At 37.5% G+C, this 27,057-nt stretch overlaps 1 protein-coding gene across 2 annotated transcripts in view; it reads left to right on the forward strand.

Moving 5' to 3' along the window:
- The first annotated feature begins 1,432 nt into the window (after positions 1-1,432).
- LOC113415294 (melanopsin) overlaps positions 1,433-27,057 on the forward strand; it is a 33,927-nt gene continuing 8,302 nt past the window's right edge. The window contains exons 1-6 of one of the 2 annotated variants that reach the window (XM_087962872.1): positions 1,433-1,929; positions 14,525-14,661; positions 17,679-17,779; positions 21,263-21,466; positions 24,741-24,912; positions 26,245-26,403. In XM_087962872.1, the coding sequence (XP_087818998.1) occupies positions 1,909-1,929; positions 14,525-14,661; positions 17,679-17,779; positions 21,263-21,466; positions 24,741-24,912; positions 26,245-26,403 (794 nt within the window). In that variant the 5' untranslated portion in view covers positions 1,433-1,908. Of the gene's footprint in view, positions 1,930-14,524; positions 14,662-17,678; positions 17,813-21,262; positions 21,467-24,740; positions 24,913-26,244; positions 26,404-27,057 lie in introns of both variants that reach the window. The other variant, XM_026672626.2, reaches the window with a different exon arrangement.

Below are 27,057 nucleotides of genomic sequence, written 5' to 3' on the forward strand. Positions count from 1 at the left end.
TTCGAATCTCACCAGGCTCAAGGTTGACTCAGCCTTCCATCCTTCTGAGATCAGTAAAATGAGGACCCAGATTGTTGGGGGCAAGAGGCTGACACTGTAAACAGCTTACAGAGGGCTGTAAAGCACTATAAAGCGGTATGTAAGTCTAAGTGCTATTGCTAGTGCTATTTTCAATTTTTAACTGTTGCAGCCCAGTCATGTGAATAAAATTCAGACACTTGGCAACTGGTGCCTATTTATGACGGTTGCAGTGTCACATGATCCCCGTCTGCGACCTTCTGACCAGCGAAGTCCATGAGGAAACCAGATTCCCTTAACAAGCCATGTTAATAATTTTAACACCTGCAGCAATTCACTTAATAAACGCGCCAGGGAAAAGTCCTAAAAACCCACCTAACAGGCTTCTCACTTAGCAACCCGCATTTTGGGCTCAATTGTCAGTCGTAAATCCAGGACCACCCGTATCAAGTTTAAACAAACAAGCTCGGCATGAGGTTAGAACCTGTCCTCCCGCTACTCAGAAGTAATATTAGGATCATGTGACAAAAAGCTGAGAACAGTTCCTGCCATCTTTCCATTCCGACCTCTCCCCAGCAGCCCCCTCTGTTCTGCAACCCAACAGGGCAGACACCGACTTCAGAGGATAATTAGGACTGCAGAAAAAACAATTGTTACCAACCTGCCTTCCATCGAGGACCTGTATACTGCACGAATCAAAAAGAGGGCTGTGAAAATATTTACAGACCCCCTCACATCCCGGACATAAACTGTTTCAGCTCCTTCCCTCAAAACGACACTCAAGAGCATTGCGCACCAGAACAACTAGACACAAGAACAGTCGTAGTCCCCCCGAAAGCCATCACTCTGCTAAACAAATAATTCCCCCAACACTGTTCAACTATTACAAAGTCTGCACTACTATTACTATTAATCTTCTCATCACTCCTTATCACCCATCCCCTCCCATTTGAGATTGTAGGACTGTAACTTTGTTGCTTGTATCCTTATGATTTATATGGACTGTTTTCTAGTATGATTTGATTGCTGATTGTACCCTACGACTATCATTAAGTGTTGTATCTGATGATTCTTGACTCTTGATGAATGTATCTTTTCTTTTATGTACACTGAGAGCATTGTGTGTCCAACCACACTTGGCCAATAAAGAATTCAATTCAATTCAATTCAATTCAACTCTACTCTACTCTACTCTACTCTACTCTACTCTACTCTACTCTACTCTACTCTCTGGCCGGCGTCATTTCACCGGCGCTTCTCCCCCTCCCCCAGCCACCCTCCCGGCTTTCTTAGTAGCTGCCCAAGAAAGAATCTGCAATCTAAGCTGGAATCGCTCTCTCGCCCCACCCCCACCCCACCCCCGCAAGTGGTACAGTCCCACTCCGGCTCCCTCCCTTCCACGCGCCGCACCTGCACTCAAAAGCCCGCGAAAGTTCGTCTGGGACGGGGCTGCGCGCCGGTTTCTGGACTCGGAGCTTCCTCCGGGCTTCTCCACCACCCTCGCCCCTCCCTCTTTCTCCGCAGCGCTGCCCTCCTTCGCTCGTTCCCGCCAGACGCCCCGGACCCCGGGGAGGGGGAGGCGGGAAAAGCCGGGCGCGCGTAGCGGGGCGTCTGCTCTGTTACCTGGACGGAGGGCGGGGAGGGAGGGGGGGTGTTGTTAAATAGGCTCGCCCCGAGCGTGGAGTCTCCGCCACTGCCTCCGTTTCCCGGCCCAGCTGGAAGCGCCGCCCGCAGCCGGAGCAGCCTGGGGCTCTTGGTCCGCTAGGAGGGCGCCCGCGGGACGGCCGGACGAAAGCCGCGAGTTCGTCGGTGGAGCGTGGGAAGCGGGTTCCTTGGCGTCTTGCGTTAGCCTGCCAGGCACAGCGGCGCCCGAGGGATCGGAGGAGCGTTATGGAAGAAAGGTACCGGCAGGTAAGTATGAGGGGGTATCAGCCGTTCAAGCAAGAGGAGAAAACAAATTTATATCTCTCCCTCCTCCCCTCTCTCTCCTTTCCTCTCTTCTTCTCTCTCCTTTCTTTCTTCATCTCTCTCTCTCTCCTTCCTTCTCTCCCTCTCTCTTTCTCTCTTTTCTCTCCTTCCCTCTTTCCCTTCCTCTCTCTTTCTCTCCTCTCTCTCCTTCCCTCTCTTCCTCGGGCTCTCTCTCTTTCTCTCCTTTTCTCTTTCTCTCCTTTCCTCTCTCTCATCCTCTCTTTTGTCTCCTCTCTCCTCTCCTTTCCTCTTTTCATCCATCTCTCTCGCCTTCCCCCCTCCCTCTTCCTCTCCTGTCTCTCTTCTCTTTCTCCATTCTCTCTTCCTCCATCTCCCTCCCTCTCTCTTTCTGTCCTTTCGTCTCTTCCTCCATCTCTCTCTCTGTGTTCCTGCTGCTCTATAGTGCAGCCTTTCTTTCTTCAGAGCCTCCCAAGCATGCTGGGACCACAACTTGGAAAACTCTGCTCATCCATCCAGCAACATCTGAAGAATATAGTGGAAGGCTGCCATAAAAAGAAGATATGCTTTGGGAGGTCGCTATGGGCCATCGTAGTCCTCTGCTTGTGGCAGAGAGAATGGTGTGCCCACAAGCAGCTTCTCTGGGCTACAATTCACACAGAAATCCCTCCATATCTATGAATGGGAGTTGCTAACTGGAAAAGTATCTTTAATAGTCACTGGCCATTTGATGCCAAAGCCTAACCATAGCAGGTTTCAGTGCAAAATTCCAAGCACTGCTTGGAAGCGCTGCCAATCGCTGCCTAGAGTGGGATTTGAAATCAACTTTTCTTATCCAGAAGAAGGCAATGATAAACCAGGAAGGAAACTTCTTGGAGTCTCTCTTGGATGGAGATTTTGCTGTAGTTTTTACTGCCTTGCTCTTAGACTTTGAGTACTTTCAGATGGACAGCTCCTAGCACTACAAAAAGCAATTTGTAACTACTCAGCCTTTTTTCTCTTAAATTTCCAGATGAGATGATCTTCTTCTTGTAAAATTCCTATGTTTCCTATGACCATTCTTAGAGTTGGATTTTTTTTGGGGGGGTAGGACATTAAAAATGTGTTGAGAAGGGGCAGCTCTCTAGGGTGAAAGTTCTGTAGACTTTGAACAGTTGTGCCTGATAACAGTGTAATCCTATCTGTGTTCACATAGAAGTTTTCTATGTCTTACATCTAGTTAAGCAGATATAGGCATGTTTTGGGTTTTAAAAAATAGGAATATATTCCCTGCTGAGGAACATTCTTAACTAAGGCATTAAGATTGCTGTCATACATCGTGACACAGAATAGGGAAAGGGGCCAAGTTCTAAAGGAACAAATTTCTTAGCTTCAGGGATTTATTAAAAAGATTTAGATTGCCACTTCACTGACTTCCAGATTTGTTACCATCTTCAAAAAGATCTTACAATTTATTTATTTTTTTGGCAGTGGTAGTGAAACAACTTGTTATGATTAGGAATCTGTGGCATATTTATTCAGTTTGTACAGATGCCATCTCACATTCATGATTTGGGTCAGCTCAGATAATTAAAACAACCATGCACACACAAAAGCAAAATACAGACCAATAAAACAATAATCCCATTAAAACCAAACTAAATCCATGACAGTAAATTGAGCTGGTCTCATAACAAGATTCCCAATACACAGTTTGGAAGAGAAAAATCTACTTGTTCTTCTGAGAGTAAGATCAGGCTAAGGAATAAAGTGGAATGTTTGTGGAGTACATTGTTGCATTTTGAGTTAATTGGTTCCCATCTCTCCCCCAAAAAGCAATCTAGAACTAAGGAGAAATTTCCTAATGGTGAGAACTATCAACTAGTGGAATGGCTTGCCTTCAGAAGTTGTAGGTGCTTCATCTCTGGAGGCTTTTAAGAGCAGACTGGACAGCCATTTGTCTGCAATGGTATAGGGTCTCCTGCTAGAACAGGGGGTTGGACTAGACCTCCAAGGTCCCTTCCAACTCTATGTTCTATGTCCTAATTGTGAGCTTTTTCAAAAAAAAATTATCCATTGAAGCAACAGTGGGCATATAATACAATTACAAATCAACAAAAGTTTATATAGTTTTAAGGACTTCCCTGTCTGCCTGTGTTTCTGTTCATCTGTTAGAAACTTGGAGCATTTACATCTTTTTGAGTTCTTGGTATAATTAATACTGTTGATGGAGGGATGTAAGTATCTATACAATTCTAGAGTACAGTCTTGAGAAGTGTAAAATGGAATTCCATTAACTGAACCAAGAGAGAACAGCAATTATCAGTTGAGTTGAAAGTTTAGAAAATAACTATTGTTCATCTTTTAATGGGGATACTTGATATATATTTTTGAGTGTGTAAAAACTTGATAAGGAATTTATGAGAGATCAGCCAAGCACAGCTTTCTGTTTTGCTGGGAAAGTAATGTAAATTATTATATATACCATCAGAATCTAGCCTCTTTCATATTCCAGTACAATACAATTATAGATTAAGGTTAACATATGTACAGTTATAAATAAACCTCAGAAATAGATATGTATCCAGCTTGTCCTATTTGCAGTTTGTTAATTGTGCACCTTGTTGAGGTATTCCCCATTAGGAGAATGAGTGCACCCAGGGAAACATAGTGACAGTGGTATTGAATAATACCCGAGCAGCATACTGATACACTGAATAGTAAAATGTAGGTTTTACTTCCAGTAAATTGGTAAACAAAGTCCAACAAACAGTCCAAATCATACACAGTTAAAGCAGTTAGTATCAGTCCAGGGATAATCCAAAAACGAAGTCTAGTATCATAAACAAAGTTCAGTAAACGGAGTTTGCTAACAGTTGGAAGACTCACAGCAATCCGAGCAGAACGACGATCAGGCAAAAGGCAAAACAGGAAAATGCAAGAGAGAACAAACCAGGTTTCTGGCTCCATCTTATGGCCATTGGAGGAACCTCAGCCAATCACAATTACAGCATTCTCTTAAAGATATAACAGTATTAAATGACTATCTTGGTTTATATATTGCCAACCCAACTGTTAGGGGACTATTATTCCCAACACACCTCATTTTAAAAATTACTGGAAGATAGCACTAGCACTTAGACTAATATATCTCACTTCACAGTGCTTTCCAGCCCCTCTCTAAGTGCTTTACAGAGTCAGCATATTGCCCCAACAATCTGGATCCTCATTTTACCGATTTTGGAAGGATGGAAGATTGAGTCAATCAGGATCAAACTCCTGGAGTGAGCAGTGAGTTAGCTCTGCAGTGTTGCATTCTAACCACTATGCCACCATGGCTCTATGTAGAGAGCTCTATGTAAGATGTAGGCTTACATCTTTTGGCATCTCTTCTGTCATTGCAATGAATGGTATGGAAGTTGATTCCAGTCTACTGCCCTTTCTTTCCAGGAGAGTTATATTGCCCAGAGTGTAACGTACTATTTTTGGTCCTTATCTGAACTGGGAATTAGAGTTGCAATACTTTTTTTTTTTTCCTACAAAAGCTTTCATTGCATGTTGCAGACTTGGAATTGGTTGTATTAAAGTGTTAAAAGGATTTGATACATAACCTAGTCCCGCCTTTTATTCCACACAGAAATACATTAAATGTCAATATCAAGTATCCACAGCTACCCAGCTTTCATTTGAAAGCCTTAAAGGAGATTCCACCCTGTGCAAGACAGATTGTTCTAGTGCCTAAGAACTCATAATCAGGAAATTTCTTCTAATGTTTAGTTCAATGTCCCATTTTTAAAAAGGCCTTTCCTCTTCCCTCATTTTCAGAGGAGAATAAGCTTGCTCTCCTCTTTACTCACTACATTCTTTTCGATATTTTGTAGACCATTATCATGTCACCATTTTAGTCTCTTTTTCAAGCAAAATATATGTAGGTAGGTAGGTAGGTAGATACATACATACATGCATAGATAGATAGACCCTTTAATTCAAAAGTCTTGGTTTCCAGATTTTTTTAAAAAAATATGTTCACCTTTAAACTTGTTCACACATTTCCTTTTCAATGATGGGACTCAGAATATATACACAACATTCCAAGGTCACATTTCTAGTCCTATATCTATCCTGCTCAGATGCAGGACCTTGATAATATCACCCTATTAATTTGAGGTAGTGCCCATGCATACAGAGATTATTTTAAATTTTGATTTAGCCTCTTACGTGTTAGCCAATGCTCCTAGTTTAGGTTATCTCTATCCTTTTCATTTCATGATTCTTTCAGTTCAGCTCCATCCTGTAGTTTACTTATAAATATCTAATAAAGCAGAATAGCTTTGGGACAAGATCCCTGGAGATTCCACTCAAAGCATAACCATTTACAAGCATTCTTTGGATGCATTTGTTACAGCCAATTGCAAATTCAGCAGACCACAGTACGCTCATGTGTTTTTCTTGTTCAGAAAGATCTCATGGGAACTTGCCAAACCTTTACTAAGGTTATGGTATATTTCAAAAACATTTAAAATATTTGTCACAATGGTACCTTTTCAGTTCAGTTTAACTCTACAGGCATTTAAATAATTTGGTCTTGAAAGAGACAAAATAATATGTAGCAATTTATTTATTTATTAGCTCCTCCAGGAGTTCAAGGTAGCATATGTATGTACCATTTTCTCCTCCAAACTCTGTGCCAACAACAACCTGATAAAGATTGTCTGGCTTAAAGTCACCCAGTGCACTTTCATGGCTGAAGATAGAACTGAATCTAGAACTCTTCAATCCTAATCTAACTCTAATCATTGTAGCATACCGGCTTTCAGTTTTCAGAAATTGTTAGAAAATGTAATATTAGGACCATGCAATGCTTCATATAGCATTTACTTGCAAAATGCATTGCAATTACTATGCATTTTTTTGGCATTGTGGATTTGTCTTCAAAAACCTTTTATCTCTGAGAGCTACCTAAAATTTTCTTTAAAAAAAAAAAAAGAATCTTTTAAGTGTTCCATTTTAGCTGTGTAATTAGAAGCAATGCTTTCAAATTAGAAGCAATGCTTTCACATAATTTACTTTTTAAAATTTTAATCAGAAGCGAACAGGAAAAATAAAAAGTTGAACAAAATCTGCCTTTCTATTTTTTGTTGATAAAATTATGACAGAACTAACTAAGTACTAATTAATATATATAAACATTGCTCTGTTATCCAAACTATAAATAGTAGGTATCTTGGGAAATTTTTCCATCATAATCTGTGCCAGTATGTACCTATCAGTGATTAATATATATTACTGGATGTTTAAATTATTTTAATAACTTTTCTAATTTCATATTATATCCACTTCCTCGTGTATTTTAGTATGGTAACTGTGCTAATAGGGTTGTTCTCTGAAATATAACATACACCAGATGATAAACATTAGAACTGACTGCCCTATACTAATTGTTTACTCCTATTATTGTTTTGTATCATTATAAAGAATCATTATATAACAATCTTCTCCAGAGTGATATGGCATTGGCGACAGCTGCTATACAGTTATTACATCTATGTGACTTGCAGCATACATCAGGCAGAATAATATAAAACAAGGTTTCCCTGTCCAGTTGTGTACAACTCCAAGGTGCGATGCTTATCTTCATGGTCATTGCCTATATGCCAAAGGCACACAGAATTATTCAGATAGAATAGAACAGGGGTGTCAAACTCACGTCATCATGGTAGTGTCATGTGACGTATTGGGATTTCCCCCCCCCTTCGTTAAACTGGGCATGGGCCTGGCCAGCACATACACATCTGGCCTGCGGGCTGGGAGTTTGATAGCCCTGAGATAGAAGAATTCAGGATTTCTTTAGCCAGCCACAGCCTACTAGCCAATATGGTAGCTCACTGAAATCTAAGATTGGAAAAGTGGGAAAGTTCCCACCCCGGTGTAAAAAAATTATATAGTTCAGCACGCAACCTTATTTTTGTGCCTGCTCAACAAATAGCTAATTTAGTCTCTCCATCACTTCCTCTTTATCTTGACTTCATCTAAATCAGTCCTCAATAAACTAAAGTTTTGATCAACCAACACTTGTTTGGTTCTCAGCAGTTATTTACAGAGTAGAATTTATTTATTTTATTTTGTTTATTTGATTTGTCAATTGCTTACAAAATAATAGGTATAAGTATAAACATGAGTAAGAATACAGAAAATAGGTACAATAAAATGGGAACAATAGGACAGGGACGGGAGGCATGATGGTGCACTTATGCATGACCCTTATAATTATTCTATTTCCCTGTCCCCAGATAACAATCTTGTCCTATTTCTGATATAAACAAAGTTATGCATAACATAGCCACATGTAGGATAGTTTTCACTAACCTTCCAGGTGGAATTACTTTGCTTTCCAGGTACCCCCTGAGAACTCAGCTTTATTCTCTTCTAGGTACCAGGTTGCGGAAGACAATCCAGATTTTTGTGGGGTTTATGGATTAATTTCATATAAACAATATGGTTAGGATACTTAATGTACTCATTAAGTGAAAATATGAGTTGCTTCTTTGTGGTTATTCTTCCTTATTGTGATAGTTTCTGAACAATATTTTATGAGAGGCTAGCCTATGTCACTCATAAATCATGCTTTATAGGTTACTGCAATACAATTTTAACTTATTTAATAAACAATGATTCAGTCATTTGTGGAATTACTTTGCTTTTTAGGCAAGTCCTCCTTTTCTATATTGTCAGTTTAGTTGCAACAGACAATGCATGAATGAGGCAAAGGGAGAAGTCCATAGAGGTCTAGTAGTTACCATCAGATATGGAAAGAATAATAAATGGATTTAGCAACACAAAGTACAAGAACACCCATAAAATAATTAAAGCTGGTTTGTTGAAATGAGGGGAAAAATCAGTGCAGCAGATTAAAATAAATTAAACAGTCAAGTTAGCTGAAATAAAACTCAGGCTGTTTAATGTATGCCTGAAAAAATGCTCTCTTGACCAGATGGTGGAGTAAAAAAGCAAGGAAGTTAACTGAATCCGTTATAGAAGAGACTCTCATTCTTGGAGTTCTGCCATGCAGAGAAAGCAGTCATGTGTCCCAAATACTTTTGCATCAGTGATTATTCCAAGAAATAGGAGAGCCTCTCCTTCAGACTTTGTAGAAGGTATGGGAGATTATCACATTATTAGCCTTTCCCCCTCCTCTCTGTTGCTGCTGTCTTTTTCATGCAGTTCTTCTTTCTTAATTCATTATACGCAGGCTGAGAGATTATACGTAGTATTTAGCTTAGGGATGGATGTTTAGAGATGTATTTGAGCATAATCAGGTCCCCAATCTGCTCCCTCCTGCCCTCTACCCCCATTATTGAACATTAAGCTCTACATTAGGACAGATTTAGTTTTTAAGCTGCATGTGCTGCTGTTGTCAGTTTGTTATCTTGTGTCCAGTGTGTGATTTCAGATTGTTTCAGACTCAGTGTTCTACCCTAAATATTCTCCGAGGTAAAAAAACACAAATTAGCTCATTTCTGAACCTGCTACTGCTTTTTAAAGAATAACAGGATTTTAAATTATATACCCTTAGAGAGAGAAAACAAAGACCGAGAGAGTACATTTTATCAAATTTGATTCAGAATATAGAAGAAACAATTTAAATGAACAAGTTATGCTTTCAATTCATGTCAAATTGGATAGAAACACCTCTTTGGAATCAGAGCTATAGAAATGGCTTGGGTAATTGTCTGAGTCAGAATTCTACCTTTGCCTCATCAGGGACCCAGAGATGCAATCAGAAAGAAATTATCTTGGATTTGTTGAAGGGTTATGTGGGAATAGCAGTGGAATAGATAAAGGAAATGAATTTGGCCGCCTTCTTCTCAGTCTCCTTTCCAAGGATGATCTAGATGAGCTTCATTTTCTCCCCCTGCTGGTTTGAAAAATATAACTTTCACCGGCCCACTTAGTGTGGGAGCTTTGGGGAGCCAAACAAAGCAACAAGCTAAGACCTAGCTAACAAGAATGAAATTGGAAAATGCAGAATATGGTCTGGAGAAAGCGATACGATACGTTGCTCAGGCAAAAAGCAATAGGGAATGAAGGGAAGGAATGGCGAGACACTCCATCAACTTCCAAGTGGAGAGGCCTAGTCATTCCTGCAGTTCAGAACATCAAAGATTAATGAAGATGGTGACATTTATTCTGTGTGGTGCTGAACAACAGGCAGCATCTTGATGGCAAAGAAAGTGTAGCAGGTAGCCTTGATTACACAGCATCTTGATTGCAAAGAAAGTGTAGCAGGTAGCCTTGATTACACAGATAACAAGCAGGCCAGGAACAAGCAGCCTCAGCTACCTCTTTGTGGAATAAAAGGGAGGTAGTTAGAATTTTGGACATAAGTAACAGTAAAGAAATACCATTGTTGGGCCCCACCAAGATCTTCAGAAGCCGATTAAGAACTGTTCTGTAACACTTGATATGGAGAGGTTATAAGTGGGTGGAAAGGGTTATATAGAACAGTGAAGATTAAGGAAAAGTTATTCATGTTCCAGTCCTCATTTTTCTGGAAGCCATTCTGTTTGTCTTAATCCAAGAACGCTAAAAGGATTTTCCTACAGGTCATCTAGACCAGGGTTGTCAAATTCCCAGCCCGCGCGCCAGATGTGTCACATGCTGACCACACCCACACCTGGTTTAGCAAAGGGGGGGAAAGTCCCAATACGTCACATAACGCCGCTGTGATGACATGAGTTTGACACCCCTGATCTAGCCCTTTGAACAAACTAATTCTGTTTAAGTCTGGGGGATGACTCTTTTTTTTTTCTGTAATGTACTGTAAATGTTCATGTACATGCACCCCTATCATCAAATGGTTTGGACAGTTGCATGCAACATTTTGTTGGAAGCTCCAACTTTTTAGTTACCAAAATCAAAATACCATTTTATGTCTGCTGCTCCCTGAGTAGCTAGGTAGGAAATGTCTGTGTGTTTAAAGAAAAAGAAATCCAGCAACACAAACTTATAGGGTCTGTTAGCTGGTACCAGTATTTACATTATTCACTTCTGTGTTCCATAATGCTTTGGTGTCAATCATGCTTATATAAAGCTGCCATATACTACTGTGAACCAAATCTAAAGAGTGACTCAAAATATTAATTTATGTGTGTCAGTGTACCAGGAATTATGAGATAATGTTAGTTACATAAATTGAGCTGTTCTGTTTGTTCACCACCAAGCAGAAATATTTAGGACATATAAGTTATATGTTTTCTACACCAAAGCAGGGATTGCAGCTTAACTTTATCTGTTTCTCTTCACAATATATTCATATGCAACTGAAAGTCTTTAACTTCCATAAATTGTTTTCTTGCCATACTTTTCTTAAGCATTAGGGAGGTTAATCTAAAAATAGAAACATTAAATATGCCAGTTCAACAATGAAACTGAAACAGTGCCTTAATTTAATCCAAACAAAATTCTATCCAGTTTTGAAATACTAATCCACATTCAAGTTTAGTATGCCATTCAATAGCTTTTTAATTTTTCCATGAGGAAGAAAATGAATGGGATTTGTAGCTTATATAAGACATTGAATGTATTATTAAACTCTTTAATGGGCAAATGACATTTGGACTGAACAGTAACAGATGGTCGATTGAGGATGTGTTTACTAACATATATTAAGCAAACTGTTACAACAAACAGTTTGGGTTTCTTTCATGGATTTTATTTTTCTCTCTATTTTGAGACATATTAAGGTAGTAAGACCCTTTTCTTGGGTGACTTTATATCCCTTTTCTGGATTTTGACTCTCTAGAAGTACTTTGATATTATTTCAAGCGGGGAAAGAGTATTTTTCCCTGTGTACATTCTTAGTAATATATTCAAGCATTGCGTTTTAAGTATCATTATATTCCAAACTTCTCTTCTTCATAATATAGTGATAACTGTTCACCCCACTGTTCTACAACAAAATATCATTATAAAATAGCAGTGTAGCACAATTACCAATCTTTACAGGGAGTAAAAATACCATCACTTTTGATTGATTGATTGATTACTGGTTTATGGTAGATAGACAGACAGATAGATAGATTTCTTTCTTTCTTCCTGTTCTTCCTTCCTTCCTTCCTTTCTTCCTTCCTCCTTTCCTTCCTTCCTTCACTTCTTTCATTCTTTCTTTCTTTCTTTCTTTTGTCCAGGAGGATATGTCCCCATGATGCTCAGATCTTTACCTTCCATTACTGTAATTGAGCCCTTCCACCTCTTCTATATGTCCCCTTTTTCTCTTTCCTATCACCTTTCATAGCATTATATTCTTCTCTAGTGACACATAAAATGCATCCAAAGTATAATTTGTACAGCATGTATGGGAACTCTGATTTGATTTGTTTAATGGACCATTTTGTTTGTGTTCTTGGCTAAAATACAAACATAATTTATCACTGGAACAATTTCAGTAGGAATCTTTGAATTTTGATAGAGTTCATTTGCTGTAGACTATGAATGCCTTTATAGGGGATCCTTAGGGAATGGCTTTACCTGTGCACTGACTACACCATACTTCAGTTTTGTTTAAAGAGGTAAAAATTCTGTCCAATCACTCCCATATCTTTGTGACCATATGGACACGGCTGTGTTATTTTCTTGGCAAAAATATGGAAGTGGCTTGACATTGCCTTCCTGGATGCTAATCTACAGCCTTGATATTCCCTACTGTATTGTTCGATTTGAACCTGCTTAGCTTTCCAAAATCACTTCACCACCCACTAATCTTATATTTATTATTTTTATTTCACAATAAATTTATACTTGATAAACAGCATTGGAATTTGCTACAAGAAATGAAGCAATATAGAAATGTTTTTATTAATTATTTAACTAAACAATAATAATCCCTAAATATCTGTCCTCTGGCAAGTCTCAATTATTACTTGACTATTGTGGCTCATAATGCTAGTGTTACTTAGTTTTTACCAGTGTGAGGAAGAACCAGTTGTTGCAAAAGACTTAGTTCTGCCAATTTTTACACTTTGCGGGAAGTGCTAAAAAGAAAAAGTAATAAATTCTGTAGTTCCATGATGGGTCCCAGAAGGAACAGAAGATGAGACAGTGAGAGAATTTCTGTGGTGCAGTACCATTTTCTTCCCAGCTTCTTGTCCTTCAAAATTTTCTATTAGCAGTTTTTCTCCTTGAGATCCTTTCCCCCTTAAAAATAGAGTTCAACATCTTGGTTAAAAAAAGTGGTTTTAAGCCCCACGAAGCACGTAAACAGTCATTTTCTATCAATTAATTTTCTGCATTAATTATGGAGCTCTTCCTCATTCCCCCTATAATGTATAACCAACCTCATATTGCTTTTCATGGGCCAAAGAATTACAGAAACACAACCTTGAAATTCGTAATCAGTATCTGAGGCAGTGAGCCTACTCCACCTTGCTGATGCCATTGGAAGCTGCCCTCCTGCAAGGTGGTTGCTGAGATGAACACAGACCAACTGTCAACAGGCTCAAGCAACAGATTTGCAACTAATCGATCAGCTGTGATATTCAGTGTTGAATAATATGAGGGTGTCTCACAGAAACGACACATATGGCCTGACTTGTCCACCACAATGAGGCAAAGAAAATGTTTAAAAAAATCATTTCTGTCTTATCGCTGAGCAGTTGAATTTTGCTAGGGAAAAAAAAACAACCATATAAATATGATGATATTTCCAGAGAACATTTTACTCCTTTTCAGTCCTTGTTGCTGTAGCATCTAGTTGGAAGGTTCCATAATTGATTGGTGGGATAATTGATGAGCCTTGGTGGCACAGTGGTTAGAATGCAGTACTGCAGAGTATTTCTGCTGCCTGCCGGCTGCCTGCAATTTGACAGTTCAAATCTCATCAGGCTCAAGGTTGACTCAGCCTTCCATCCTTCCAAGGTGGGTAAAATGAGGACCCAGATTGATGGGGGTAATAGGCTGACTCTGTAAACTGCTTAGGGCTGTAAAGCACTGTAAAGCGGTATATAAGTCTAAGTGCTATTGCTATTGGACTTGGGATGCTCCTTGCTACTGATACAATATCTGTGCTTGTTAAGAAAAATAATTCAAAATCTCACTTCTGTGTATAGTGAAATATACTGTACCCAAGGTTGCTAGTAGGTCTGGCTAATTAAATATTCCAAGATTTGATCATGGAAATAGAGCATTGGTTGGCTCAGAGTCTTCTATTGGAATGCATATACTCTTCTATTAATGTGTGTGTGTTTGTGTGTATATATGTATCTATGTATGTGTGTATACAACATTAAATGTCTGAACCAGTAATAATGTCCCAAAGGTGCTTTTTTTCAGGAGGCAACTGGACTTTCTTGTTTTTTCTTTGAAGACTTTTTACTTCTCCTCCAAGAAGCTTCTTCAGCTCTGACAGGATAGTGGGGAATGGAAGAGCTGAAGAAGCTTCTTGGATGAGAAGCAAAATGCTTTCAAAAGAAAAAAACAAGAAAGTCCATTTTCCTTCTGAAATAGCACCTTTGGTACAACCATGACCTGGGTGACTGAGAATCTCTACAAACCAGTAATAATTTTAATTTAATAATACTTTGTTCTTTTGCTATTTTACTTCCAGAACCACACTACGGCAAGTGGTCACCCGACTAAAGTGGATGTTCCTGACCATGTCCTATACACTGTAGGCTCTTGTGTTCTGGCCATTGGTTGTGTTGGAATTATGGGAAATCTCCTTGTCCTCTATGCATTTTACAGGTATTGTTTTCTCAAGCTGGAGATAGGAATGAAGGAAGAGGGGAAAATTCACAATTAGTGGTCTGTTCAGCTAATAGTTCATCTTTGTTTTTTTATACTGCTTCCTTATAAGAGCGAACTAGGTGAGATTAAGTCGGGCAGATCTGACTGTTGCTCTTAACATTACAACCCTTTATTTAGAGATCATTTGAAGTTAGAAGGGGATTGAAATAAAGCGACTTATGGCTGGTACTCACATTTATGATGGTTGCAGCATCCCCACAGGTTGTGATCAAATTTGGACCCTTTGCAAGCAGGGTGTACAGGTAGTCCTCAACTTAAAAACAGTTCGTTTAGTGACTGTTTGAAGTTACAACAGCACTGAAAAAAGTGACGTATGACCGTTTTTCACACTTACAACCTTTGCAACATCCCCAGGATCACATGATTTACATCCGGATGCTTGACAGCTGGTTCATATTTATGATGGTCATGTGATCCTGTTTCGCAACCTTCCACCAGCAAAGTCAATGGGGAAGCCAAATTCACTTAACACCCAGGTTACTAATTTAACAACTGCAGTGATTCACTTAACAGAGAGTTGTGCAGTGGCCTAGAGGTGTAGCTCTCGCCTCACAATCAGGAAGCTGTGAGTTTGATCTTAGGTAGAGGCAGATATTTCTTCCTCTGGGCCCGATGAGAATATATCTGCTGAATATAACTCCACATTAGTGACAGGAAGAGCATCCGGCCAGTAAACACTCAGCTCCATTCAGTTGTCCAGACTCCATCCCACAAGGGATTAAGGAGTCATTAAAAGATGAGTGATTCACTTAACAAATGTGGCAAGAAAAGTCATAAAATGGGGCAAAACCCACTTAACAAATTTTTCACTTAGCAGCCTAAATTCTGGGCTCAGTTATGGTCATAAGTCCAGGACTACCTGTATTTACCACATACTGCAGTGTTTTCTGTGATTGCCATTTGTGACTTTTCCAGCACGATTCCGACTAACAAAGTCAATGGGGAAGCCAGATTTGTTTAGTGACCACATAATTCACTTAAAAGCGGTGATTTGCTTAATAACCATGGCAACAAAGGTAATAAAATTGGGAGTGACTGTCAACTCCTTGCTAAGCAATGAAATTTCTGGTCTCAATTGAGGTCATAAATTGAGGATCCCTGTATGGCCATCTCATATTCGGGCCTGAAACATTTTGATTAAGAGCACTGGAATTCCTCATTTTATTCCTCATGATAGATGGTGAATATCAATTTCATTTTTTTTTCTCAGTTTCTTCTTTTTGCAAATTGGACTTCACATTTTAAAAAAATGTTGCTGCAAGCAATACATGTAATTCTATACTGTCCATCTCCAAGCTCATTTAGTTTTGTTTGCAAATTTGCACAATATACTCATTTTGTATAAACAGTTCCTAATATTACACATGTTCTAAATTTGTCTATTTTTAACAGACATCTTAATAACTTATGCATGCTTTATTAACAAACTGAATGAAATATTTGAAATCTGTAGATTTCAAACAATTACTAATACATGATTTCATCTATTCCATACAGAGATGAAATCAGAAAAGGCAAGCTAAATTAGTAGTTGAGTGAGTTTGCATGCCTATAACTTGGCTCACAAATATATCCATAGTACTTGGTTTGCTTATATTTTGCACGTGTTAAGCTGCATGAACATGGAAGAAGTGTTGATGTGTGTGTAGGACTGTGTGTGTATATCTATTTATGGACACACATGCATACACAAACCCAGAATGAAATAAATTGATGCCATTAAGATGGGGGAAACTCTGCCTTGAGACTAAATGCTATCCTTGATTTTTATTTTTTTTTACTAATTTGGAAATGAGGACGTTTTGTAATTATACTGATTTAACATATGTATTATGTAAGTGAATTATGAAAAATGTAATTATGTCAGCCCATCTGAGAAATGTTTTGTCCTCTTCTTTCATTCACTCTGCAGGAAAGCAACACAGAACTCAAACTGGATTTGATTTCTGGTTTGAATTTTAAAAAGAATGACAATAAAGTTGGAATGGACTTAAATATTTAAAGAAGAAGAAATAAAATAATGTTGAGAGATTTCAGAATTTGTTGTAGCCAAGGAACATGCAATTTCTGACTTCTAATTTAATGCATGAATTCTGCAGTTACCTAGCGCCCTGATTCTCTAATAACTTCTCATGAATGTAGCCAGCAATAACTGCAATCAAAATATCTTTTTTGCCATACTAATAAGTTTTGCCTAGTAAGCCTCTGACAAAATAGAGTTGACTAGACTAGACTAGACTAGACTAGAATAGACTAGACTAGACTAGAATAGAATAGAATAGAATAGAATAGAATAGAATAGAACAGAATAGGAATTCTTTATTGGCCAAGTGTGATTTGTACACACAAGGAATTTGTCTCTAGTGCATAAGCTCTCAGTGTACATACGAACAACAAAGGAGGATGATTATGATTATGATGATTAGATAAGATAGTAGATTTTAAATTTATTTCTGCCATTATTTAAATGTTTTGCTTTTACCAAATATTTTTTCCAGTTTTCTAGGTACAGAAGAGTAGTGTATTTTATCAACATCAGAACTGTTTTATTCAGGATTTACAACATTCCTTAGTCAGGAAAAGATACGCTACAAACAATTTTCTAATTTTTATTTTAAACATTATCTGATTACTTAAAAATTATTCTCAGCTGCTCCAGTGCTGTATATTTACATACCTAGCTTATGGAAAGGACATAATCCAGAAAGACTTCACAACTACACAAGTTACTAGAAAACAAATTTAAACCCAAATATCTGAACCCTACTGTGCCATTATTTGCAAACAAACTGGTCCGTTATTGTTTTCTCCCTTTCAGCTTTCATTTTGAAAGGCCTCTGTGCAGTTTTATTCTGTGCTGTATTGGATGAATGGTAGTTTGTAACTGTAACAGAAACTAACAAAGCACTTTTTTCTCTTTTATATAATTGATGGTGATAATGATAATGGTGAAGCAACAAGAGGCTGAGGACACCTGCAAATTATTTCATCATGAATTTAGCTGCAAGTGACTTTCTGATGTCTGCAACTCAAGCTCCAGTCTGCTTTTTCAACAGTATGCATAAGGAGTGGGTACTTGGAGACGCAGGTGCTTTCCCAATAGTTTTACATTTTCCAGCTGCATCAAGTTTGTCCTTGAAGTGTTATGTGCAAGTGGAATTATTAAGGATCCTTTATCAACAAGGGTGTAATTTTTTTTAACCATCCCTGACCTTTGATCAACAAATTAATTCCTTTTTTCCTACCTCTCCCAAAGGAAAGGAATTTGTAGTATGTAATGATTGCACAATTATCTGTTAACATGACGAATGATGGATAACAATAACCAGAAGTTCATTTCCCATTATTACGAAGAAGCTGTATATAAAAAGATGAAATGAGATATAACAGGCTAATATATGAGATTCATATATTTGTTCGTTATATTAATATAACACCTAATTCCATATCTTAATCCTAAAAGCAGTCCTAGAATTATAGTTAAAATGGTCCATTATGACAATAAAAATCCATCAATTTGTTCAGTACAGAAATGCGAATTAAAGCAATCCAATGGTTGAACAAAGAACTTTTACTTGAATTGAAAGGAATTCATTGTTCCCTAAGATAATTATTTTTATTACCAAATTGCTCTTATAGTTAAAAAAAAAACTTTTTCTAACATTCAGTGGAGTCTTCCTGCTTTTAAATTAACATCATTATTCTTTACCCAATAGAGAACAGTATTTGGAATCATAGTTGGAAGGGATTATTAATTCAACCCTCCTGTCCTGTGCAGGAATCCATTACTAAAGCATCTCTGACATACATCCATTCATCAACGGCTTAAATACATCCAACAAAAGAGAATCCAGTTCTTCCTATTATAGGTGGTTTCATAGGTGAACAGCTTTCATCATTTGGATCTATTTCCTGATGTCATTAAAATCTGCTTTTTTGTAATGGTTTTTCAAGGAAGGTTGTGAGTTTCTATGGAAATTGCCTGTAAGTATTTTAGAATTGCTGCCATATCTCCTCTTGTTGCTGTTCATCAAAGATGATATGCCAGTTTTTTCAGAACTTACTCTCAATACTTAATCTCCAGTACTTTTTGATCATCCTTCTTTCGCTCCTTTTCATCAGTTCTATTTCTCTGATCTCTTTAAAAAAAAAGATCCCCAGAATAGTACTTAAAGTGGAGCCTCACTTATGCAAAATAGAGTAGAACTTTTATTTCTTTGTGTATAGAATTGAATAGAATATTCTTCAGTCATAAAGCAAGGTATGTAGATACACTATGGATTAGCAATAGAATATAGTAAAAAAATAAAACTTGAACCATGAAGTTCAATCATATTAATCTACTTGGCATCAATGATTCCTAAGAATTAAATGTTTTCAGAACTTCTGAAAAAGATACACTTCAACAGGTTAGAGGGGAGCCCCCACAGACATTGTACATTTTTGTGTCCCTTCTGTTGTACATTTTCATAAATGGGAGACCCACAACAGGCCTCCTCTGATAGTCTGAACAGAGTAAACAGAATCTGTTTGGTAATAGATATACAAACTATAATCCATATAGAACTTTATAGGTGAAAACCAGCACCTTGAGCTACAGATTTCCCATACTTTATATCTTAAGAGCTGCCTTATCTTAAAATAATAGGCTATGTTTATATATCATGATCATATATATGGCATATATCCATGATGGCAAACATAGGGCATGCGTGCCAGAAGTGGCATGCAGAGCCATCTCTCCAGGCACGCCAATCGTCACCCTTTGCTTTTCCAGGCATGTGCCAGCCAGCTGTTCTTCATGCGCGCAAGGGTTCTGAAAATCGGCAAAGCAGCTCCCTGGCACACATGTGCGCACCAGCCAGCTAGTCTTCACACATGCATGCGTGTTTGGAAGACCAGGTGGCCAGTGTGCATGTGCATGCCAGAAATCTGAGCTTCCAGTTTCCAGCACTCCCCCGTGTGTGCGCTGGGGAGCTGCTCTTCTAGTTTCCCATTCACATGCTCCCGTTTTGGCACTCGGTGCAGAAAAGGTTCGCCACCACTGGCATATACAGTATTTGCTGAATTAAACATTAATGATTTAATTTACAGAGTATGAAATCAAACAGATTACTATCCCCAAATCGAGACCATAACATAGTTCAAATTTTAGTCTTGATCAGTGGGATGGGAAGATCACCGAATTACCAATTCTAAGAGTGTCATATTCTCAACCTCTTGGCTTTTTGGGAGCAGGAATGTATATGTTTCAGTTGAGCTATGCCCAGGCTGTACAATCTTTCTGAACTCTGGTGTGTTCCTTTGTCCTTTGAGTTGTTTCCAGTCCTGACATCACTCCTTCATTGTGACCTCCTGATACAAGTCGTTTTTCCAGGGTCATCCATAATTCAGGCCTATGTATTATATAATACAGTTTTCTAAATCGGCACTTGTGTAATAAAAAAAAATCATATATTTCTCATACTTTCTCAACAGCAAAACCCAAAATTACTAAATTTTATCCATGATCATTTCTGTACTTCCAATCAGAATTCTTTCAATGCAGGCACTCTTAACAAACCAATTTGCTATAATTTTTGTGCAGATAGTCCTTGATTTATAACCACAATCAAGCCCAAAATGTATGTTGCTAAGTGAGACATTTGTTAAATAAGTTTTGCCCCATTTTACAACCTTTCTTGCCATGGTTGTTAAGTGTGTCTCTGCAGCTGTTAAGTTAGTAACATAGTTGTTAAGTGAATCTGATTTCCCCATTGACTTTGCTTGTCGAAAAGTTATAAAATGTGATCCCATGACCTTGGGACACTGCAACCGTCATAAATATGAGTCAGTTGCCATGTGTCTGAATTTTGATCACCTGACCATGGGGTTGCTGCAATGCAGTGTGAAAAATGATCACGTCACTTTTTCCAATATTGTGATAATATTCAAAATTATGGTTTGCTTACTGAATAAAGTACAAATGAATTTAGTTCATGGATACACTTAAAGTATTTGGACTTAAGAAGGTTGCAAAATGGGCAGAGCAATTATATATACATGAACAAAAATTTGCATTTGGAAGTTTTTCTTTTTTAATTATGTTATGCCTGTTTTACGCTTACAATTCATACATTTTCAGATTTAAAATCGCAATATGCAGTGTGGCCATTTTTCAGCAGTTGTGGCGTCCAAGGATCATAAAAAGGAGACCAAAAGCCTCATGTATTTGCCAGTCACCATCTTTAATAGATCTTAGTGGGTAGATTCATGCAAATCTGTTCAATCAAAATCAGACAAACCACAAAACAAATAAGCGATATATGTGACTTTATGGAAGAAATAGAAATCAGGAAATATAAACTTTAAAAATGTGAAAAAAAAGTCACCTGGTGTATATATAGTTCTAAAAAATAGTATACGTAAACAACTCCTTATCCTCTGAACTATGAGAAATATTTACGGATGACTTTTTCTTGATTTTTTTCCCACCCTGCTCCTTTCCCATTGCAAACTAAACATCTTGTGTTTTTGTTTTGCTCTTTGTTTGCCCCAGGTTGTAACTTCTATGCTTTTTGTGGAGCTCTCTTCGGAATAACCTCAATGATGACCTTGCTAGCTATTTCGGTGGATCGCTACTGTGTGATCACAAAACCTCTCCAGTCCTTAAAAAGAAGTACAAAGAAACGCTCTTATATAATCATCATGTTTGTCTGGCTGTACTCACTGGGTTGGAGCGTATGTCCATTATTCGGGTGGAGTATGTTATCAGTTTCCTTTCATTTGTTTCCTTTCTTTGTTTTACTCTTGTATCTACATTATATGTATATGTGTGTGTGCATATACTCACTATATGTCTTCTAATACTGCCCTCCAATTGGGCTGTACAACAGCTCCCACTCTCCCCATCAGAATATTGGCTGTATTTGTATATTTGTGTGGTATAAATCATACCGATAAGATTGATCCGTATTTTACTTGCAAGCTATTTTGGCAGGGTTTTTATTGTTTGGTTTATTATATATTTGATGAGTGTGTATATGTATATATAGGTATCTGGCATATATATTGGTATGTATAGGACAGGGGTGTCAAACTTGATTTCATTGAGGGCCACATCAGGGTTGTGTTTGACCTCGGGGGGTGCGTGGCTAGGGGGGCATGGCCAGCATATCACTCATGTCAGAGGAGGTGCCTGTGGTGGCCTGAGCACTCTGGCAGACAAAATGGGCTCCCAAACCCCATTTTCAGCTGCGACGGCATCTTGCAACCCTCTGCCAGCAAAAACAGAACTCAGGAGGGCTGCGCACGACCCTCACAAGGTCTGTTTTCGCTGGCAGAGGCACCATGGGCCAATCCTTCACTCTTTCCAGGGTGGCCCCGTGGGCCAGATCTAAGCACCCTATAGCCCGCATCTCGCCCCCAGGCCTTGAGTTTGACACCTCTGCTAAAGGGTGGTTTCTACAAAAATACATTCAAAAAATGCACACATTTTTTTCTGCTAGAAACATAGGGCTACAGGTTGCTTTCTTGATAAGCTTGACTGAATAATTAGATTTTTTTTACTCTGTCTTTTATTACTTTATAAGAAACTCAGGGAGGCAAATGTACTCCTTCCTCTTCCTGTTTTCCCCACAACAACAATCCTGTATGATGAGTTGGGCTAACAGTGAGTGATTGGCCCAAAGTCACCCAGCTGATTGTTGATATCTAAAGCAAGACTAGAACTCACAGTCTGCCAGATTCTAGCCTGGTGCCTTAACCATTAGATCAAACTGAACCTCCTTTCATATTAGTTGATTTGATTTCCAAAAATTTAAGTAGAACTGAGGATTTCTTTATTTAGATTGGAATAATATCATACACAGCAATAAAAAAATATGATTTAATTAAGTCTGAGAGATCATGTCAACCCCAAAGACTTTTAATATATTTCTCTTAATAGATGTACTAAATGTAGCTCAAAGAGTTTTAGTGTGGTAATAAAATTAAACAAATACAATTGGGTGACTGAAAGATCCAAATATATCATTTTTAGTAGCTGTGTTGTTCATTCATCTAGGTTTGAATAAGTTAGGTTAGAGAGTTATTGTCTCTGTTGTATGTTTCACCAATTAATATTGCATTTTCCTATCCTCCCCCATTGGTGGAGAGAACGTATTTTGCAAGAATCCAGAACCATATATTTTAATCACTAATTAATATCTAGTCATATTATTGAAAACTGACTAGGGAAGAATTGTTATCAATGGATTTAGTGACTCACGACTAATTCTAAGCAAAACTCTAATTAGAAGATGCTGAATTTTCAAGAGCCTTTTAAATCTTTTTTTTTTCAGCATAAAAACATCTGGTTCTGGGTTAAATTAAAGGATTTACTGCAATATCTCTGTTTTTTATAAACATCAGCTTAGGAAGATGTACTTCTCTCTCCATTATAACCTGAAGCAATAGGAAAGCATCACACATTGGCTTTGCAATGTAATTCCATATATATAATCTGGTTTAAGAATGCACCAGTGAATCTTCTTGGCATCTTTTGAGCTACTCGTAGCTCTGGTGTACTTAGCAGAACGTCTGTGGATACAGTGTTATGTTAACAATCAGCATTAAAACTGTATGGCAGTAACCCTGTCCAGATGTTACAGGTTTTATCTCTCTTAAGCTTAAATATGTAACGGCAAGGGAGTATGACAGTCAAGATATCCCAGAATGACCCCAATTCTAAGGATAGTGGGGAATTAGTTAATGTTCCATGTAAGACTTTGAAACACTTCTCCATGATCACACCTCTTCTGGTTGCACTGCCAACAGAACAAAATCATGAAGGATTTTCATTAAAAGACTACCTTCTCTGTATGTAGAATCTAACTGCAAATTACAGGATCTTACTCTTTATATCCGGAATTTAAGTAGAAGTCCTGTCCTGGGAACTCATAAATTAAAGTATAAATCAATGTTAAAATAAAGTCCACAAATAAAATCTCATTTTAAAAAACCCTTCCTCAAAGGCAGTTTAAAATAGGCAAAATATTTTCCATACATGTATGAAAGCAAAGGTATAAAGCCACTGGGAGTGGAATTGCACAGCTGAAGGATCAGTTCAATCGTCAACTGACTTATGATCAAAAATGCTCCTGTTTGTATTTTTTAAAAACATTTAAATATTTATGAGCATAGAAGCATTATAAATTAAATAAAATTATTCCATAATTTAGCCATTGCATTCTATATAAAACTTCTACATGGCAAATATACACACGTCTCCTATATTTTTAAAAGATTTAAACCATTTTGAACATAGAAGAATCCAAAATGAAGTAAAATAAATCCTGTAGTTTAATCTCTGTGTAGTTTTCTGCAAATATTTTTCAATTTCTAGTGATTCTGCTTTTAGGACTAACGTCTGAAGGAACTTTTAGACACAGCTTAATTTGTTCTGTCAAGACTAGCATCCCCTTGTTGAGATTCCTTTTTTTTTTTTTTAAAGAAACCTCTGTTGATTTTCCATTTGAGTAAGTTCTTATTAAGTTATTAATAAGTTCTTATTCCAATGGAAAAATCAACAGAAATTTCATTTAGAAAAATGGTTCTAGGTCTTGAATCTCATCTATGAGATGAATTTCTCTGAATAGTGCAAAGCATCTGTAGGAACAGGTTTGGAAATGTCTTTACTGCAAACTAATCATTTGAATAAGTTATTTAATGTATACGTTCTGATTCAAATGGTCAGTTTGCAGTAAAGACATTCCCAAACCTGTTCCTACAGGTACTTTGGACTACCAACATTCAGAGCCATGCTCACTGATATTGATGGGTATTTTAGCCAATACAAATACTGTCAAAGGCCTTCTAGAATGTGAAACTTCATAGTACAATAAATAATTTTATATTTTGGGACTAAGATTTAAAGATAAGATGAAGACAACTGCATCTATTGAACGGTGTTGCTGTTTCCTTCTTAAATAACAAATTCTTACATCTGTTGTTACTTATTTTATGCACTATATAATAAACATTTAATTAATATTTAGGTTCCTATATCCCAGAAGGTTTGATGATATCCTGTACATGGGACTATGTAAGCTATTCTCCATCAAACAGAAGTTACACCATGTTGCTATGTTGGTGTGTGTTCTTCATTCCTCTTATGATAATCTTCCATTGCTATTTATTCATGTTCCTCACCATAAGAAGTACAGGCAGGTAAGTGTATGACTGAAAAAATTAACTATTAGGAATTCAAGTACATTTCCGTTGATTATAAGCTGTAATGGTGCATTAAGAACTGGAAAGAGATTCATATTCTTACCAAATAAATATTCCTGCATTATCAGTAAAGACAATGTTATATTATATCCTATCACACAGGAGCCACAACTAAGTGAATAAGAAAGTCTCTGCCATAGGAACTTAGGAGATCAAATTTAATTTGATCCTAATAAGGGGCGTGCATAAGTGCACCATCGTGCCTACCATCCCTGTCCTATTGTCCCCATTTATTCATACTTATTTCCTGTATTCTTACTCATGTTTATACTTATACCTATTATCTTGTGAGCGACTGACAAACCAAATAAATAAAATAAATAATTCTAGACCGGAAAAACAATCCAGACTCTAAATGTTGGTCATACAAAAACTGTTAGCTGAAAGCTTAGAGATGAAGATCAGACTGTGATTCTTAGCTTGTCTCACCTTAATTTGAATGCTGAATGTATGGTTCGTGTAAATATGACTTTTATTAGTTTTGGTACCTTAGATAAGTTCAGAAATGCTTATTGTATTGAATCATGACATGCTTGGTTTTCTTTCAATATTTTACTTATTTCCATTTCCTGTTTTTCTTTGTTTTTGTTTTAATTTTGCAGTTTAGTTTTCTTTTGAATAGATTAAATATATATAAGCATTGTATTCAATTGTTATGGAGTGGTGCATTAGCCTAGAGGTGGAGCGCTCACCTCACAATGAGGAGGCTGTGAGTTCGATCCTAGGTAAAGGCGGATATTTCTCTTTCTGGGCACAATGAGAATATATCTGCTGAACAAAACTCCGCATTGATGTTAGGAAGGGCATCCGGCCAGTAAGCACTAGCTCCATTCAGTTGCTCAGTCTCTATCCCTCAAGAGATTATAGGATTGCTAAAAGAAGATGATTATATTCAATCGTTATCACTGGTACTATTTAAATAACACTCAATATAAATTAGAAAAGGAACATTAAATAACCGACTATTGTTAGGTTTCATCCAAGCCAGCACACTATTTCATGAAGCCATGAAGGAGCAACCAACATCTTTAAAATCCCTATGAGTTTATAACCAGTATTGTAAATAATTGCCATCATTTTTCTTATTCCCAAGACTTTCTGGCATCACTTCTGAGTATTTAAATACAGTCCGCCCAGCAACCTAAGAAGAAAAAAAAGTTAAAACTTGGGTGACTGGTATAACCTGCAGCGATGCCAGGTGATTGATGGCCCCAGCATGGCAGAATGAATTCTTAATCAAAGGCCTGCTGTTTTCTCATTCTTTTACAGGAATGTTCAGAAATTAGGATCCACCTCTAAACGGAAAAAGTCAAGCTCACAGAGCATAAAGAATGAATGGAAACTAGCAAAAGTTGCCTTCGTAGCCATTGTGGTTTATGTTGTATCCTGGTCTCCGTATGCTTGTGTCACCCTGATTGCATGGGCTGGGTAAGTGTCAAATCACCATCTCAGTCAAGAGTAGAAAAAATAGAAAAAGAGGATAAAATGAGAAAGCACTAAACTCTTTGACAATTGTCAAATATGTCTCTCACTTAGTTACTTGGTGAGTGAGGCATTAACTATAACAAGGTCCTTGGACTCTCTGAGCATGATTGTTTTCTTGCAGACATTTCATTATGCAAAGTAAGTAACGCCACCAGTGCCCAGATGATATTACCTAGTTTGGTGATGAAACGTCTACAAGAAAACAACCAAGCTCGGAGAATGTCAAGGACCCCTCATTTCAACCCTAGACTATAATATTCTCCCTTTGTCAGTAACTGTAATAAATATTGTGCTCTGCCAGGGCAAAAAAATCCTGAATATTTCAGTTTAAATAAATACCAAGTTAGACAAAGTATTTTTCCCCTTGAAATATTCTTTAGCGAGAAATGCATCACAGTTGAAAGGAATAATTCATGGTTTATCTTGTTACTTTTTCCCCCCAAGAGCTTCCTGCCATCTCTTTCTATTTTTTGAATTGTTTTAAAAACAGTATTGTGAAAACATGTAAAATATTTATTGTATGGAACCTTCTATTTTTAAAATATTTAAAAGCATATAAGAGACACACATGTCATGGAAAGTTTTTCAGTATCAGTA

The sequence above is a fragment of the Notechis scutatus genome, chromosome 4, assembly GCF_049901735.1.
Source record: "Notechis scutatus isolate UNSWTSFEM ecotype Mainland chromosome 4, rNotScu1.2, whole genome shotgun sequence".
NCBI classification, from domain to species: Eukaryota; Metazoa; Chordata; class Lepidosauria; order Squamata; family Elapidae; genus Notechis; species Notechis scutatus.